A 17,747-nucleotide genomic window follows, 5' to 3' on the forward strand; every position below is an offset into this window, starting at 1 on the left:
ACTCATCTCCCTGCAGTCTGGAGCAGAGAGCTTTAAAGGAGCCCCAGTCTCACAGTGACCTGTGTCAGTGTTACAGTTAGAGACACAGCCCTTATAGAGTCAGGAGACTCATCTCCCTGCAGTCTGGAGCAGAGAGCTTTAAAGGAGCCCCAGTCTCACTGTGATCTGTGTCAGTGTTACAGATGGCTGATGAGTACCCGACTAAAGCATAACATCAGCATCCCAACTCTGGAAACTGAAAACCTAACAGTTCCAAATCCAAAATTCTAACCACAATGTTTATAGCTATCGTGTTTTTTCGGTTGATGTTGCACCCGTTGCCTGCAAGTGAGGCTACACCCCGCCACAATCCTGGTGTTGGTGACGCGTTCGCTCCTGTAACCACGCCCCTTTCAGGCTACTCGACTTCAAGTCCCGGAATGCTTTGCGAAACCAGGGCGCCTGTTTATGACGTCATTATCTCGCCTGGCTGATTCTTCTTGTCTTTGTTTTTCAACATGCGACGCGGAGAGAGGAAGGCTCAATCTGTTGCTACGTAGGTATGACTTTCATGCTGGTTTTTATTTCATAGAAAAAACGCAGAAAAAGTATGATTTGGGGCTGAAACATGAGAGTGGGAGGATGCGTGTTTAGATATTATGGCAGGAAATTCGCTGAGTAGTGCTGATAATCCAGTAGTTGCAGTGGCGCTGCAAACCCATTCACAGCAGATCTGGCGTGAAGTAGAGGTGATATTTAACTTTATTTTTAAAGTAAGATGTATTTTGCACTCAAAACCAGGATAAGCCGATTGGCGTAAGGCGATTGCGTAAAGTTAAGTCAATGAGCACGATTCGAAAAGTTATGAAATGATAAATCTTTCAAGGTGGATGCTACACATTGGTGGTGGTGGAGGGGAGTCCCCATTACCTGTAAAGCGCTTTGAGTGGAGTGTCCAGAAAAGCGCTATATAAGTGTAAGCAATTATTATTATTATTATTAAGTTATTGGAGAGCAGCGATCCTTTACTGATGCTGCCATTGTCCAAAGCCTGCTACTGCTGTCGAGATTGACAGTGACCTTTAACCCCTGACTAAAGACCCCCAGAGCCCCTGAAGGACTGGGGTCTCAGGGACTGAGCTGAGCCAGTTACTGTCCTCATGAGCCCAGATTCACAGTGACCTTTAACCCCTGACTGAAGGAGTGGAGCTGTGTGGGAGCAGGGTTCGAGATTAGGAGTAGACTGGAATGATTACAGGTGAGATGTGCTTGTTCGATTTCACTGTAGCCCAGTGAACAGAGAAACTCATCCATCTGCACGTAGCTCCCCTCTGGTAGAGTTTTCTCAAAGCACTTTACCCAATTATACATAAAGAAGAAAAATGTGGAGAAGCAGGCAAAGGATAATACAGAAAATTGCATTAATTATGAAAGTGAAAGAAAGAATGAAGGAAGTGGAGGTGTTTGCGAGCAGCTCAGTCTGCAGGGGAGTTAAAGCCATCCGCCAGCGAGAGAGGGCAGATGGGGGGCTGCCCCTGGTGCAGGATGTGAGGGAGCCCCGAGTCAGCAGGACACAGTGAGCGGGACGGGAGCTCCTGAAGGCACACCGTGCCACACCTGACGGCCCCGCTGGGGAGTTTAAAGAGACTGGGAGACAGCACAGGAGAGATACGATCGGAGGATTTATAGCTGGTCAGCACTAAGGAGGAAGCATGGCTGCCACTCAGCACTGGGGCCCTGCGTGCAGTCCTGGAACTGGGGTGTTGTCTGCACGGAGTTTGCATGTTCCCCCTGCGTTCACATTCTTGAGCAAAATGGCTCAGGATCTGCGCCTGTGGCTGGAAGGTTGCCGGTTCGAATCCCGCGGCCGGCAGAGGAATCCTACTCCATTGGGCCCCTGAGCAAGGCCCTCAACCCCAACTGCTCCAAGGGTGCTGTATAAATGGCTGACCCTGTGCTCTGACCCCAAGCGTCTCTCCCTGACTGTGTGTCTCATGGAGAGCAAGATGGGGTCTGTGAAAAGACAAATTCCTAATACAAGAAATTGTATATGGCCTCCCTCTCTCCCTCTCTAAAACAGTTCTGGACATTCTGTAGTTCCTGAAGTCAGTTTTTTAAGATGGCGCTTCAGAATCTGAGACACTTTCATCAGTTTTCCAGTCTCCCCTCTCTCACTCAGGAAGGACCTTCTCTTCTCCCCTGGGGCTGCCGAGGACCAGCCCCGCCCCCTCAGGGTGCAGTAGGAGGAGTCGGGCGCCATGGAGACGGTGGCCGGGCCAATCAGCGAGGAGAGCTCGGGAGCAGGGGGGCAGGCCATGGAGCCGGGGCAGGTCCAGGTGGCCAAGAGAGACCGACTGGAGCCCCTGAAGAGGGACATCCCAGCTCTGATCGGAATGCCACCCAGCTGTACGTAACGGGTGTCTTCACTGATTCATGAATATCTGAACATTAACAGAGTCTGTACTAACCTCTCTCTCAGTGCAGTGTTAATGTACTGGAGTGTCCAGTCAGTGTGTGTGTATGAACCCCTCTCTCTCAGTGCAGTGTTAATGTACTGGAGTGTCCGGTCAGTGTGTCTGTATTAACCCCTCTCTCTCTCAGTGCAGTGTTCATGTACTGGAGTGTCCAGTCAGTGTGTCTGTATGAACCCCTCTCTCTCAGTGCAGTGTTCATGTACTGGAGTGTCCAGTCAGTGTGTGTGTATTAACCCCTCTCTCTCTCAGTGCAGTGTTAATGTACTGGAGTGTCCAGTCAGTGTGTCTGTATGAACCCCTCTCTCTCAGTGCAGTGTTAATGTACTGGAGTGTCCAGTCAGTGTGTCTGTATTAACTCCTCTCTCTCTCAGTGCAGTGTTAATGTACTGGAGTGTCCAGTCAGTGTGTCTGTATTAACCCCTCTCTCTCAGTGCAGTGTTAATGTACTGGAGTGTCCAGTCAGTGTGTCTGTATTAACCCCTCTCTCTCAGTGCAGTGTTAATGTACTGGAGTGTCCAGTCAGTGTGTCTGTATTAACCCCTCTCTCTCTCAGTGCAGTGTTAATGTACTGGAGTGTCCAGTCAGTGTGTCTGTATTAACCCCTCTCTCTCTCAGTGCAGTGTTAATGTACTGGAGTGTCCAGTCAGTGTGTCTGTATTAACCCCTCTCTCTCTCAGTGCAGTGTTAATGTACTGGAGTGTCCAGTCAGTGTGTCTGTATGAACCCCTCTCTCTCAGTGCAGTGTTCATGTACTGGAGTGTCCAGTCAGTGTGTCTGTATTAACCCCTCTCTCTCTCTCAGTGCAGTGTTAATGTACTGGAGTGTCCAGTCAGTGTGTCTGTATGAACCCCTCTCTCTCAGTGCAGTGTTAATGTACTGGAGTGTCCAGTCAGTGTGTCTGTATTAACCCCTCTCTCTCTCAGTGCAGTGTTAATGTACTGGAGTGTCCAGTCAGTGTGTCTGTATGAACCCCTCTCTCTCTCAGTGCAGTGTTCATGTACTGGAGTGTCCAGTCAGTGTGTCTGTATGAACCCCTCTCTCTCAGTGCAGTGTTAATGTACTGGAGTGTCCAGTCAGTATTAAGTCAGTCCCCTCTGTCTGTCCAGCTGCCCAGCTGTCCCTCCAGTGCCTCGAGTGTCACATCACCTTCAGTGACTTCAAGGGGAAGGAGCGGCACCTGAAGAAGCGCCACCCGGCGGAGTACGAGGCGGCCGTGCTGGGCGACTCGCTCTTCACCTGCTACGTGTGCGACCGCGCCTTCGCCTCGTCCCGCGAGATGCTGGAGCATCAGCGTGGCCACACCGAGAAGCGCCCCTTCAAGTGCCCCGTGTGCGGCGAGGGCTTCCCGCGCTCCACCGAGCTGACGCTGCACAAGCGCGCTCACTCCCGCCAGACGGGCTACACCTGCGCGGACTGCGGCAAGCCCTGCAAGACCCTGACGCTGCTGCGCTACCACCGGCGCACGCACACTGGCGAGCGGCCCTACGCCTGCCCGCACCCCCACTGCGCCCGCCGCTTCAGCCAGTCCTCCGGCCTGTACCGCCACCAGCTCACGCACGAGGAGGGCGGCCCGCGTGAGTGCCGCCGCCGCCGGCCGGGGGGGGGCGGGAGACGCTGGGAGGGACGGGAGAGACGCAGGGTGGCGGCCACACCTCGCCGTGCTGGGAGGGACGGGAGACGCTGGGAGGGACAGGAGAGACGCAGGGTGGCGGCCACACCTCGCCGTGCTGGGAGGGACGGGAGACGCTGGGAGGGACAGGAGGGACGCAGCGTGGCGGCCACACCTCGCCGTGCTGGGAGGGACGGGAGGGACGCAGCGTGGCGGCCACACCTCGCCGTGCTGGGAGGGACGGGAGAGTCGTTAAGTCATTATGAGCTCCGCGTGGTGGCGTGCTGGTCGATCGAGGTCCTGGCGAAGGAAGGGGTATGGGTGGGAGATGGGATCGTGCCATCGTGCCTCACTGGGATGTGTCTCGGAGTTTTCCTGCCCAGGTGGCAGCTCTGACCCGGAGCTGGGCCGATGCCTGCGTAACGTTTTCCCTTCGTGTCTCGTTCGCAGAGGAAGACGAGGATGTCCACAGCTGCCCCCTGTGTCACGTGACTTTCAAGAACGGCAAGACCCTGCTGAGACACATGAAGCACAAGCACGCGGTGGACCAGCAGGGGGCGCCGGAGGAGCAGCTGGTGAAACAGCTGGAGTCCATACGGCAGCCGCAGCAGCTGGACCTGACGCCGCAGCTTGTGCAGCTGCTGAAGCAGTCTGGGCCACCGCAGTCGGCCCTGCCGCCGCAGCCTCAAGCGCAGCTAGAGCCCCGGCCTCCAGTGCCATTAGAGCCGCAACCTCCAGCGCAGCTAGAGCCGCAGACACAAGCGCAATTAGAGCCACAACCACATCTGCAACCGCAGTTAGAACTGCAGTCAGAGCCGCAATTGGAACTGCAGTCGCTGCCGCTGCTATTAGAACTGCAGACACAGAAGGAGCCGCAGTTGGCACCGCAGACACCACTGCAGCAGCAGCCAGAGCCACAGCCTCTAGAGCCACAACTGCAGCAGCAGCTGGAGCCACAGCCTCTAGAACCACAACTGCAGCTGCAACCGGAGCCACAGCCTCTAGAACCACAACTGCAGCTGCAACCGGAGCCTCAGCCTCTAGAACCACCACTGCAGCAGCAACCAGAGCCACAGCCTCTAGAACCACCACTGCAGCAGCAACTGGAGCCACAGCCTCTAGAGCCACAACTGCAGCTGCAACCGGAGCCTCAGCCTCTAGAGCCACAACTGCAGCTGCAACCGGAGCCTCAGCCTCTAGAACCACAACTGCAGCAGCAGCCGGAGCCACAGCCTCTAGATCCACAACTAGAGCTGCAACCAGAGCCACAGCCTCTAGAACCACCACTGCAGTTGCAACCGGAGCCACAGCCTCTAGAACCACCACTGCAGCAGCAACTGGAGCCACAGCCTCTAGAGCCACAACTGCAGCAGCAACTGGAGCCACAGCCTCTAGAACCACCACTGCAGCAGCAACTGGAGCCACAGCCTCTAGAGCCACAACTGCAGCAGCAACTGGAGCCACAGCCTCTAGAGCCACAACTGCAGCAGCAGCCGGAGCCACAGCCTCTAGATCCACAACTAGAGCTGCAACCAGAGCCACAGCCTCTAGAACCACCACTGCAGTTGCAACCGGAGCCACAGCCTCTAGATCCACCACTGCAGCAGCAACTGGAGCCAGAGCAGCAGCTGCAGCTCCCGGAACTGCGACCGCAGCTCGAATTGCAGCAGCAGCCGCAAGTAGAGCTGCAGGTACAGCCCCCAGCACCGCTGCCCCTGCTGCTGACCCTGGCACCGCTGCAGTCTCCACCAGCGCAGTCGCGACAGCCTGATCAGCCTGCGGACCGCGCCCTCGAGCCAAGCCCGCCAGCCCCGCCGCGGCCGGCTAGGGGCCGCCACAGCCGGAAGAAGCCGCCACAGCCAGCGGCGAAGCAGGGGCTGCCGAAGCGCAAGTCCCAGGCGGAGCCGCCGGGGCAGCAGAGGAAACGCCAGAAGCGCCGGCCGGCGGAGCAGGCCGCCCCCTGCTGCCCCCCCTCCCCCTCCTCCCCCTCGGCCTCTCGGGGGAACCCCAGGAAGCGCAAGGCCCCGGCGCCGGCAGCGCCCCCTGCGGGGGGTCCGGGCGGGGTGTGCGCCGAGCGGTTCTGCCGCGAGCCGGGGCTGCGGGATCCCTGGGAGAGGGGGCACGGCCGGGGCGCGGCCCGCGGGGAGCCGGACACGGGCAGCGAGGGGGAGATGGAGCTCCCCCGGGTGTCGGAGACCCCCACGCGGCTGGAGGGGGACCCCGAGGCCGGGCCGGACGCCGGCGGGTCGGCCGAGCCTGGAGGCGTGGCTGGTCCGGCGGGGGGGGCTGCCCCGACGTCCCCGTGGAGTCGGGAGCCGGAAGGGGCCGGGCCGCCGGCCGGCGGGGGGACCGCGAAGCCGGCGGAACGGCGCTCGGCGGATCTCGACACGGAGACGGCCGCGGGACCCTTCCCTGTCCAGGATCGGGCCCTGGATTTGTCTGGGCTGCGAGGACGGGAGGGCAGGAACGCCGGGCCCGCCGAGAGAGAGGGCGCGCTACGGCTGGCCGCTGCGGAGCCCCCGGATTCGGCCGGAAGCCCGTGCCTGGACCGGAGAGAGCAGTCGGAGGAGGAGCAGCAGGAGGCCGGACAGAACGGCGGGGACAGTCCGGGAGCGGAGGGAGGCGGAGGAGAGGAGCAGAGGGAGGGAACAGGAGGCACGCCGCCCGATGGCCCTCTCCCATTCCCGTCCGCGTCTCCTCCTCTTCCTCCTCCTGCTTCCTCTCCCGCAGCCCTGCCGACAGCCGGGTCGGGCCGCCCGAGCCCAGAGCAGGGGGACCGGCACCAGAGCTGCAGCCGGCCTCCGGGCCCTGACCCGCCCACACCGGGACCCCGGCCCCCCCCCGGGCCGAGTGAGGGGGAGGAGTCTGCCCCGGAGCCGCGGGACGATCGCGCCGTCCCGCCCTCCGACCCCCGCCGGCGGCTGCGGTCCTCCTCCCGTGCGCCCGCGGCCGCGCCCACCCCGGCCTCCCCAGGGGCCGCTCGAGGCCAGCGGGGCAAGCGCGGGGGGCGCAGGTCCGCCGCGGCCGCCCGGGCGGCGCCAGGCCCGGCGAGCCGCAGCCAGAGTCGGCCCGCGGATCCGGGGGAGATCAAACAGGAAGAAGAGGAGGCAGAGGTGGCCATCGGAGGAGGAGGAGGAGAAGGAGGAGGGCGGATGGGGAGGCCGGGACAGACCGCCCCCCAGGAGGAGGAGGAGGGAATACGAGACAGACACGGAGGAGGAGAGGAGCAGGAGGAGGGCGAGGCACGAAGCGGACAGGGGCCGGGAGGGGTCGGCCAGCTCCTCTTCCAGCTGGGGACACGGGTCGCCCCGGAAGGGGCTCTGCTGAAGGAGGAGGAAGGCATGGAGCTGGTGGAGGTCTTCCGGGCGTCGCCAGTGGCCACCGGCGGGGGGCTCTCCTTGGCCATCCACCAGGGGGCGCTAGCAGCAGCAGCCTTGATGGGAGCTTCCCTGGGGGAGTCGTCCGAGGACCAGGAGCAGATCGTCTTCGAGCTGGGCTCCGTGACCACCAGCGTGGAGGTGGTGAAGGTCGAGGAGGGCGAGGAAGAGGAGGGAGGGCGGAGGTCTCAGGCGTCCGTCCTGCTGGAGGGCTTCTTTCCTCCTCCTCCTCCCGGGAGCGAGGGAGAGGAAGAGGAGGAGCGGGCGAGCGCGGGGCGACAGTCGGGGAGACAGGTGAGTTTCGGGGCAGCGGGGGTACCGGCGTTTCCGAGAGGATCGTGGGGGTACGGATAACGGTCACAACCACTGGCAGGGATTCTCTCCTGATCTGTACCCCTCCGCCGCAGGTGGCGTCTCTCCTGGATTTTGGGGTGCAGGTGGGCCCCGCGGACGGAGAAGTGAGCCTGATCGAAGCCCTGGGGGGGCGGGTGATCAAGGTGGAGGAGGTGCCCCCCTCCGAACTGCAGCCCGGCGGCGACACCCCGCCTGGCAGCCAGCAGCAGGAGGAGAGCCCCGAGGAAGAGGGGGGCGCGGAGGGGGTCCGTGTGTTCCTGGTGAAGGAGGAGGACCCCCTGATTTTGGATGAGGAGCCCGCCTGCCAAGAGCACCCCGGACACCCCAGGGACACGGGTGCAGCTGGTTAGTTTGGGTCTGCTGGTGAAGAGGCGCAGTGTGATTTGGCTGCTCATTGGTCCAGGTCAGATGGGCGGGTGGAGGAGGGGACACATCGAGACAGAGATGGAGACAGATACACCAACACGTTTCTAGTCCTAGTCCTGGAGGGTCAGTCAGTGTGTCTGCAGGACTGTCCAGTGTTGGTCCTGGAGAGACTGGTCAGTGTGTCCAGTCCTGATCCTGGAGGGTCAGTCAGTGTGTCTGCAGGGCTGTCCAGTCCTGGTCCTGGAGAGACTGGTCAGTGTGTCCAGTCCTGGAGGGTCAGTCAGTGTGTCTGCAGGGCTGTCCAGTCCTGGTCCAGGAGGGTTGGACACCCCTGAGATCCAGGGCTCAGACAGACAGGAAGACAGCGTGTCCAGTCCTGAGTCCTGATCACGTGGTGCTCTGTCCTGCAGAGGCTGGCCGTGCTGTGCCGGAGGAGGGGCCGAGGGGGAGCCAGGCAGGAGACGGGGCGGGGCGCTCGGAGCGAGGGCGGGGAGGAGGAGTGAAAGAGGAAGAGAGGGAGGTGGAGCTGCGGCCTCCTCTTCCTCCCCTGCAGAGAGCCGACGGGCCAGTGGGGGTGAGTTCTCACCTGTTGCTCTTAAAAGTTTATTTTCCCCTATCTGGAGCGTGTGGCCCTGAACCCTGAACCCTGACCCCTGACCCTCTTGTCTCTCTTTGGCCGGGAGTCCAGGTCCTCCAGCAAGAGGAGCAGGCAGCACCAGACCCAGGGGAGGAAATGGAGGAAACGGGCCCAGCAGTACCAGAACCAGGGGAGGAAATGGAGGAAACGGGCCCAGCAGCACCAGAACCAGATGCTGGAGCCCCGAGCGCCCACAGAGCTCACTGTGAGCCTCACTCCTGTCTGCATCTCTGCTCCCTTTCGTTTCCATTTTCTCTTCTTCGCTCATCAGACCTTGTGTTTCTGTGTCCTCACCGTCCCTCTCTCTCCTCTCTGTCCCTCGCCCCATCTCTCTCTCTCTCTCCCGTCTCTCTCCCACTGCTGATGTCTGTGTCTTCCTCCTCCTCAGGGAGTCTGGTGACAGAGGGCGGTGAGAGAGAGCAGCGCAGGCCGGAGCCAGTGGACACCGAGCCTGATGGGAACGTGTCCAGCACTGGTGCGTGCAGCGGGAGAAACACTGAGCTCGAAACACTGAGCTCGAAACAGGAGCTGACTGAGCCCTGGGGTGGCGCTGTAGCACTGTGCCCTGAGCCCTGGGGGGGCGCTGTAGCGCTGTGCCCTGTGTCCTGGGGGGGCGCTATAGCACTGGGCCCTGAGCCCTGGGGCAGAGATGTAGCGCTGTGTCCTGAGCCCTGGGGGGGCGCTGTAGCGCTGTGCCCTGAGCCCTGGGGTGGAGCTGTAGCACTGGGCCCTAAGCCCTGGGGGGGCGCTGTAGCCCTGGGGCGGAGCTGTAGCGCTGTGCCCTGAGCCCTGGGGGGGCGCTGTAGCACTGGGGGGGGCGCTGTAGCGCTGTTCTCTGTTACAAGTCCTGTGCAACGGTGTTCCAGGTGTTCTCCAGCAGGACAGCGGGCAGCACTGCCGGCACCAGGAGCTCCTGACTCGCCTGGATCAGAGCTCCGACCTCGACGACTCCGAGGGTTCCGACTCGGAGCCGGACGGAGAGGCCGCTGCCCTGGGGTGCTACCGCGGCGACTCGGCGCGGGACGGTCCCGCGACTCCCGTCGGCGTCCTGAGACTCCAGGAGTGGACCCGGGGCAGGTGAGCCCGTGTGCCGCCGAGGAGTCTGGGAGTGCTAGTCCGGTTCCAGGTCCGGATCCGGGATCGGTGACTGCCGCCGCCGCGGTTTTTCAATCCCTTTCCTGCTCTCTCCCAGATTCCCCGCACACCCGGAGTCCCTGTTTTCCGAACCCCCGCCACGCCCTGGGGGGGCCTCGCTGTCGCCCCTCGAGTACTTCTCTCGGTACCTGGACTGGCACACCTGGGAGGGCGTGGCGCGCTGCACCAACTCACGCCCCCACCCTGCAGGGGCCACGCCCCCCATCCGCACCTCCGCCGGTGAGATCGCCCGGCTCGTGGGTGTCCACATCGCCATGGCAACACTGCGGGTGAGTTTTTCAGCCTGTTAGTCTAGCGCTGAGCTGTTTGCCAGAATTTCATTATCCCAGTGACAGCAGTCTGATCCGCTCCAGGTGTGACAGGGCTGTCAGTCAGACTCCCAGTGACAGCAGTCTGATCCGCTCCAGGTGTGACAGTGCTGTCAGTCAGACTCCCAGTGACAGCAGTCTGATCCGCTCCAGGTGTGACAGTGCTGTCAGTCAGACTCCCAGTGACAGCAGTCTGATCCACTCCAGGTGTGACAGTGTGTCAGTCAGACTCCCAGTGACAGCAGTCTGATCCGCTCCAGGTGTGACAGTGCTGTCAGTCAGACTCCCAGTGACAGCAGTCTGATCCGCTCCAGGTGTGACAGTGTGTCAGTCAGACTCCCAGTGACAGCAGTCTGATCCGCTCCAGGTGTGACAGTGCTGTCAGTCAGACTCCCAGTGACAGCAGTCTGATCCGCTCCAGGTGTGACAGTGCTGTCAGTCAGACTCCCAGTGACAGCAGTCTGATCCACTCCAGGTGTGACAGTGTGTCAGTCAGACTCCCAGTGACAGCAGTCTGATCCGCTCCAGGTGTGACAGTGCTGTCAGTCAGACTCCCAGTGACAGCAGTCTGATCCGCTCCAGGTGTGACAGTGTGTCAGTCAGACTCCCAGTGACAGCAGTCTGATCCGCTCCAGGTGTGACAGTGCTGTCAGTCAGACTCCCAGTGACAGCAGTCTGATCTGCTCCAGGTGTGACAGTGCGTCAGTCAGACTCCCAGTGCGCAGCAGTCTGATCCGCTCCAGGTGTGACAGTGTGTCAGTCAGACTCCCAGTGCAGTCTGATCCGCTCCAGGTGTGACAGTGTGTCAGTCAGACTCCCAGTGCAGTCTGATCCGCTCCAGGTGTGACAGTGCTGTCAGTCAGACTCCCAGTGACAGCAGTCTGATCTGCTCCAGGTGTGACAGTGCTGTCAGTCAGACTCCCAGTGACAGCAGTCTGATCTGCTCCAGGTGTGACAGTGCTGTCAGTCAGACTCCCAGTGCGCAGCAGCCTGATCCGCTCCAGGTGTGACAGTGCGTCAGTCAGACTCCCAGTGCGCAGCAGTCTGATCCGCTCCAGGTGTGACAGTGCTGTCAGTCAGACTCCCAGTGCACAGCAGTCTGATCCGCTCCAGGTGTGACAGGGCTGTCAGTCAGACTCCCAGTGACAGCAGTCTGATCCACTCCAGGTGTGACAGTGCTGTCAGTCAGACTCCCAGTGACAGCAGTCTGATCCGCTCCAGGTGTGACAGTGCTGTCAGTCAGACTCCCAGTGCGCAGCAGTCTGATCCGCTCCAGGTGTGTCAGTGTGTCAGTCAGACAGTCAGATGCTCTCCCTCTTGTGTCAGGGTGAGCGTCTCGTGTGTGAGAGCGTGTCTCTGGGAGTGTGACCAGGCCGATACCCCTCTGCTTCCCCACAGTTCCCCTGTGCCAGGCTGTACTGGCAGGAGTCCACGCGGGTGCCCCTCGTCGCCGGCGCCATGGTGGCCGACCGCTTCGCGGCGCTGCAGCGGGCGCTGAGGCTGGCGGAGGGCCGTCCTGGCGCGGGCGAGGGGGACGGCCTGTGGCGCGTCCGCCCCCTGCTGGACCGCGTGCGCCGGGGCTGCCTGGCGCTGCCGCGCGAGGGGCACTGCGCGGTGATGACGCGGCCCGTCCCCCTCGGGTGGCGGCGGGGGACGCCGGGGCTGCGGAACACGGTTCTGGTGGGCAGCAGCGGGCTGGTCCTGGACTTCCTGGTGCGACCGGACCGGCCGAGCGACGGCGATGAGGAGGAGGAGGAGGAAGCGGAGGCGGTTGCCAGGGTAACGAACACCATCTCGGCTCCCGAGCCGGGGAAGAGGAGCGTGGTTTTCCTCCGGGACGAGCGCTGCGCTACCCCTGGCGTCCTCCAGCGCCTCCTGGTGGCTGGGCTGCGCGGCGCGGGGAGGGCCGGGGCCGCGGCGCTGCAGCCGGGCGGCTCCTGGGAGGAGCTGGTGCGCGCCGACGGAGGGATGTGTCTGGTCCGCTGCCGCCAGGGGCAGTTCCTGTCCACCTACGTGGGCGGCGCGGCGCCCGGCTCCCGGCACGCGGACAGCGGCGTGCCGGCAGTGGCGCGCGAGTTCCAGACCTTCACCAGGGGCGCCGAGCTGTGCGCCGACCTCCTGGCGCTGTACCGGTGCGCCGCCTCCGGCCCGGCCCGCAGCCGCTGGACGCTGGCGCTGCTCTGGCACCTCGTCGACCTGGCTCTGGCCAACTCCTGGCTGCAGTACCGCCGCGACCTCCAGGGCGGCGCCGTCGCCCCTGCCGCGGGACCCCCGGCGGGGACTCTGATGGCCTTCCGGCTGCAGGTGTCCCAGGCGCTGATTTCAGCAGGGGGGTCCGGCGTGCCTCCGGCCCCTCGCCCCCCCTCCCGCGCGCCCTCCCCTCCTCCTCCTCCTCCGGCCCAGCGGGAGACGGCCCCCGGCCCTGCCCCCCCCGCGGCCGCCGCGCGCTACGACGGGCGTGGCCACTGGCCCGAGCAGCCGGGCGCCAGCCTGGCCGGCCCCTGCGCCCTCGAGGGCTGCCGGCGGGACTCCAGCGTGCGCTGCCTCAAGTGCTGCGTCTTCCTGTGCATCGCCCGCGCCGACAACTGCTTCCTCAAGTTCCACAGCCAGTGAGCCCGGGCCCGCTTCCGGTGCTGGAACTGGATCGGACCTCTGGGGCAGAGCTGGAATATCGCACCTCGACAGGGCAGGGGGATCACTGGGGGCACCCCTGACTGTGATTGGTGGGGCCCTGAAACTGGCACTGTCCGAAATCGGGGTGCCTGTTGAAGGGGGGGGGGGGTCCCTGGGGGTGCAGGTGGACCCCCAACAATCGAGTTTCGTACAACACTAATGAACAAGGAAAAGCCCGGGGTGTTCTGCTCCTCTGTGCACCCCGACTTCCCTCCTCCCCCCCCCCTGCACACAGGCGCGCGCGGACACCAGCCCCTCTCGAACCCGAACTGGGCTGGGCGCTCGACTCCCTGTCGAGATCGCTCAGACTGTGCCCCCCCACAACAGGGAAACTCTCTACTGCAGCAGCGCCAGCTCTGTCATTAATAATTAGCACCTCGTCAGTGATTAACACCCTGCCTGTGACTGTGAACTCGCGCGTGGAGAGGATTCCTTCGCAGAGCCGACTCTTGGGGATCCCGAGGAGAGAAGGTCCTGTTCAGATGCACGGGGAATTGGGGAGCCCTGTTTCACGATATGAGCCGGGGGCCCCTCTTATTCCCAGGTGAAAGCGGTACTACTGCACGGTGTGATGGAGCCAGGACTGTGGGGAAGAGGCGCCCCCTGGAGGCCAAAGCCTGGAAGTGCGAGTCTTTTTTTAATGCTGTTTTTGTGTCTGGACTAATAAAAACGACTCCTATGAGCTCTTGAGTGTCGCTGGTTTTCATATCGGTCCTGTTGTCTTCTGCCTGAAAAACAGTTCATAAAGGCAGTGACACCATGTTTGTTACTGTATGTATTGTTCTTGGTTAGCACCATAATACTGATCGTTTCTTGCACTTGTGTGAGGTCTTTCTTATGTATCCAAAACTTCTTTACACAAACACTCCATTCTGCACCAGCAGCCCCTCCTGGGAGACACAGAGTGGTCATTCTGCACCAGCAGCCTCACCTGGGAGACACACAGGGGTCATTGTGCAGCAGCAGCCCTTCCTGGGAGACCCAGAGTGGTCATTCTGCACCAGCAGCCCTTCCTGGGAGACACAGAGTGGTCATTCTGCACCAGCAGCCCCTCCTGGGAGACCCAGAGTGGTCATTCTGCACCAGCAGCCCTTCCTGGGAGACACAGAGTGGTCATTCTGCACCAGCAGCCCTTCCTGGGAGACACAGAGTGGTCATTCTGCACCAGCAGCCCCTCCTGGGAGACCCAGAGTGGTCATTCTGCACCAGCAGCCCTTCCTGGGAGACACAGAGTGGTCATTCTGCACCAGCAGCCCTTCCTGGGAGACACAGAGTGGTCATTCTGCACCAGCAGCCCCTCCTGGGAGACCCAGAGTGGTCATTCTGCACCAGCAGCCCTTCCTGGGAGACCCAGAGTGGTCATTCTGCACCAGCAGCCCCTCCTGGGAGACACAGCGGCCCGACATCCATAAGGCTCTGGATACATGTTGTCAAATTATGATTGCATTAAATAATGCTACAAATAATTTTATTCGAAGAAAACAACAACAACTACAGTTTTACAACGGTCTTCGCAAAAACGATGAGGAGATTACGGATTACAGGCACTGTAATAATTTAATGTTTTTTTTTTATTGCAGGACAATAAATCACGTAAATAACCAGAAACGTGAGTAGTGTTTCTTGGTGGTCTTAATTCACTAATATACAACACGAATACCTAATACAGTGCAGATATCGGTAATGCATGTGTTCTGTTCACACCGGTCACTTGTATTTTTGATACACTAGAACAGTCCAGTTTCTGTCCTGACGGGCAACAAACTACATTTCAAATCCTCGTCAGCGCGAGATCGCAGCCAGGCACCCCGCGCGCCCAGCTCAAGCTCCGTCCGCCGGCGATGACGTCAGACGCAGGTCGCGCAGCGTTTTGCTTCCTGTCTGCCGCGGATGTGCCGTTGAGTTACATTTTTTTTCGCCTTTTTCTTTTAAAAAAAAGCAAAATAAAAATGAATAGGTTGAAACGGGTATAATTCCCTTTTTTAAAAAAAACCATGAGCTTTGCCCGCTACCGAAGAGCGCGGCGGTCGAATACAGGAAGATCGGACATCACCGAGAGGCGCTGAAAATCATATTTCTGCATTTGTTTAGAACAACAACAACATTTTTTGAGAAGAGGCAGAGGAATCATGCCCTCTCGGCGCCCGGGACTGGGGCAGTAGCGTTGCCCGAGCGGGGAGGGAGGCCCTGGACAGCGAGAGGTACGTGCTTGGGGGGTTTATTCCCTCTTGGGGGGTCGCCCTGCGCTGCTGTCTGGAAAAAAACTCCGGGAAAACGATGGTGTGGACGGGGGGCGAGAGTGGGCTCAGAAACAGAGCGGGGTGTCCGTGCGCGGGTACCTGCGAGCAGCGCGCCGGTGGAATAGAGAGATTAACACACGCACCGTGCGTGAGCGCGCTTTTGTGCCCAGCAGACTGGGGGGGCGCGATTGTGGTCGGCTGCTGGCGAGGGGATACCGCTCCCCCCTCGTCTCCCACCGACCCACCCGCGAGGGGAGTTTGCACCCCGGCGCGTTATTGTTCTGCCCCCCCGGGCAGGCTCCACGCGTGTCCCGCGTGTGGGAGCTGGTCTTTGTGCGCGTGGTGTTGGTGCATGCGGTCTCCCCGGCAGGCTCGGGCCAGGCGCTGCCTCCCCCACGCTCCCCACGCTCCCCAGGATCGCCTCGCCGCGCGGCTGCCTTCCCGCTGATGGTCCGCACTGGTTGCACTGGTTGGGTCGCTCATGCTGTTTACACGCGCCGTTAACGTGTTTCCGAGGGAAGGAGAGTCGAGGAAAACGACAGTGTAGACGGAGGGAAGAGAGGAAGATGAAGACAGAGCGACCGGCGGTGAGGCTGGGGGTCAGGACAGGGTCGCACGGAACTGAACTCTGATGTAACACTGTAACACCTGCAGTGCGTGGATTAGACTGAGATTCTGACAGCACTGTAAGACCTGGAGCGGACCAGACTGCTGTGCATTGAGATTCTGACAGCACTGTTACACCTGGAGTGAATCAGACTGCTGTGCATTGAGAGTCTGACAGCACTGTAAGACCTGGAGCGGACCAGACTGCTGTGCATTGAGAGTCTGACAGCACTGTAAGACCTGGAGCAGACCAGACTGCTGTGCATTGAGAGTCTGACAGCACTGTAAGACCTGGAGCAGACCAGACTGCTGTGCATTAAGAGTCTGACAGCACTGTAAGACCTGCAGCGGACCAGACTGCTGTGCATTGAGATTCTGACAGCACTGTAAGACCCGGAGTGGACCAGACTGCTGTGCATTGAGATTCTGACAGCACTGTAAGACCTGGAGTGAATCAGACTGCTGTGCATTGAGAGTCTGACTGACAACATTGTAATGACTGGAGTAGATCAGACTGCTGTGCAGCAGGAATTCAACAGCACAGGGTGTCTGACTTGTTTGCCCTGGAAAGGCTGATGCTTTAACTTGCTGGGAGAGGCAGGTAGTCCGGGGAGGTTGTGTTCCTGACAATGGGACTGTGATGGTTTTCTGTGTGTGTGGCAGCAGGTCTAGTGGAAGCATGAGGAATTCTGAAATCCGCCCTTTTCTGCACATAATAAATCAAGCCCATAGCCCCATTGTAGACTGAATACATCCAGATCAGAACAGTTCCATGGTTAACTGGCAATCCTAGAACTGGGCATTAGGTCTGCTAATACAGCGTTAGATTCTGCCTCAAGAATATAAGAACAGTTACTGACGAGAGGGCATTCGGCCCATCTGAGCTGTTTGATTTGCCGAGAAGGTAATTGATCTCAGGATTTTATCCAGCTGTGTCTTGAGAGAAGCTTCAACAACATGGCTGGACATCTTGTTCCACACTCCCACCACCCTCTGGGTAAAGATGTGTCTCTTGTTTTCATTTTGAAATGCACTTGCCTGTAGTTTCCACCTGTGTCCTCTAGTCTGTGTCTCAGTGATGGTCCTGAGCTTTAGGATCCTCAAGAGTTTTGAACGATTGTTTTAGGTTTGTAGTCAGAACAAGAAAAAGAGACTGTGAGAAGTTCAAGCAGCCGCCTGCTGTGCTCTTACCCTGATCTCACTGGGCTTTACTGCGCTGTACTGTGCTCTTACCCTGATCTCACTGGGCTTTACTGCGCTGTACTGTGCTTTTACCCTGATCTCACTGCACTTTACTGCACTGTACTGTGCTTCTACCCTGATCTCACTGGGCTTTACTGTGGTGTTACCCTGATCTCACTGTGATTTACTGCACTGTACTGTGCTTTTACCCTGATCTCACTGTGATTTACTGCACTGTACTGTGCTTTTACCCTGATCTCACTGTGATTTACTGCACTGTACTGAGCTTTTACCCTGATCTCACTGTGATTTACTGCACCGTACTGAGCTTTTACCCTGATCTCACTGTGATTTACTGCACCGTACTGTGCTTTTACCCTGATCTCACTGTGATTTACTGCACTTTACTGTGCTGTTACCCTGATCTCACTGGGCTTTAGTGCACAATACTATAAACCAGTAACGTGAAGGTGCAGATATAACATGGCATCACAAAACACCGAAAGAACCACCGAAGAGCGATCAGCCGTGACGGTGACCGTGTGATAACTCGGCGACAACCACAGCCCTGCTGAACCAGTGCAGTCTGATCCCACCCCCAGTCTGCATCATATTTCCCCGTATTCTTTGAAATTGCATAGATCTCCTTCTCTCCCCTGTCCAGCCTTTTCCGTTCTTCAGCAGTACGATAAACAAGACTTTTCCTTCTTGCAAACCAGGGACGAAGGATGACTCCCAGTATTTCAGTCGTGTTCCAGGAGGGGTCGTGTGATGCGCCCCGCAGTTA

General features: G+C 59.8%; 2 protein-coding genes across 4 annotated transcripts in view; both read left to right on the forward strand.

Moving 5' to 3' along the window:
• Nucleotides 1–395: 395 nt before the first annotated feature.
• znf576.1 (zinc finger protein 576, tandem duplicate 1) lies at nucleotides 396–13,614 on the forward strand. 3 transcript variants are annotated; one of them, XM_088621186.1, is made up of 11 exons: nucleotides 396–539; nucleotides 2,159–2,385; nucleotides 3,560–4,027; nucleotides 4,513–7,733; nucleotides 7,847–8,138; nucleotides 8,570–8,733; nucleotides 8,848–9,002; nucleotides 9,156–9,271; nucleotides 9,663–9,873; nucleotides 9,989–10,220; nucleotides 11,658–13,614. In XM_088621186.1, exons 2-11 carry the CDS (start codon nucleotides 2,238–2,240, stop codon nucleotides 12,870–12,872), a joined length of 6,222 nt encoding a protein of 2,073 aa, XP_088477312.1. In that variant the 5' UTR covers nucleotides 396–539; nucleotides 2,159–2,237; the 3' UTR covers nucleotides 12,873–13,614. The 3 variants fall into 3 exon arrangements, with proteins under 3 accessions (XP_088477312.1, XP_088477314.1, XP_088477313.1); XM_088621188.1 differs by having other exon boundaries at nucleotides 8,848–9,001; nucleotides 9,185–9,271; XM_088621187.1 differs by having other exon boundaries at nucleotides 434–535.
• Nucleotides 13,615–14,780: 1,166 nt separating this feature from the next.
• The window catches only part of LOC148640345 (uncharacterized), a 29,701-nt gene continuing 26,734 nt past the window's right edge, over nucleotides 14,781–17,747 (forward strand). The window contains exon 1 of the mRNA XM_088621613.1: nucleotides 14,781–15,133. The gene's annotated coding sequence lies outside the window, so the exon portion shown is untranslated. The remainder of the gene's footprint in view (nucleotides 15,134–17,747) is intronic.

The sequence above is a fragment of the Lepisosteus platostomus genome, chromosome 26 (genome assembly GCF_059453375.1).
Source record: "Lepisosteus platostomus isolate fLepPlt1 chromosome 26, fLepPlt1.hap1, whole genome shotgun sequence".
NCBI classification, from domain to species: domain Eukaryota; kingdom Metazoa; phylum Chordata; class Actinopteri; order Semionotiformes; family Lepisosteidae; genus Lepisosteus; species Lepisosteus platostomus.

Coding starts and splice junctions, on each gene's coding strand:
- znf576.1 (XM_088621186.1), top strand. CDS start 2,238: ATGGAGACGGTGGCCGGGCCAATCAGCGAGGAGAGCTCGGGAGCAGGG. Junction 7,734..7,846: donor GGCGACAGTCGGGGAGACAG/GTGAGTTTCGGG, acceptor CCTCCGCCGCAG/GTGGCGTCTCTCCTGGATTT. Junction 9,003..9,155: donor AGCGCCCACAGAGCTCACTG/TGAGCCTCACTC, acceptor CTCTCTCCCACT/GCTGATGTCTGTGTCTTCCT.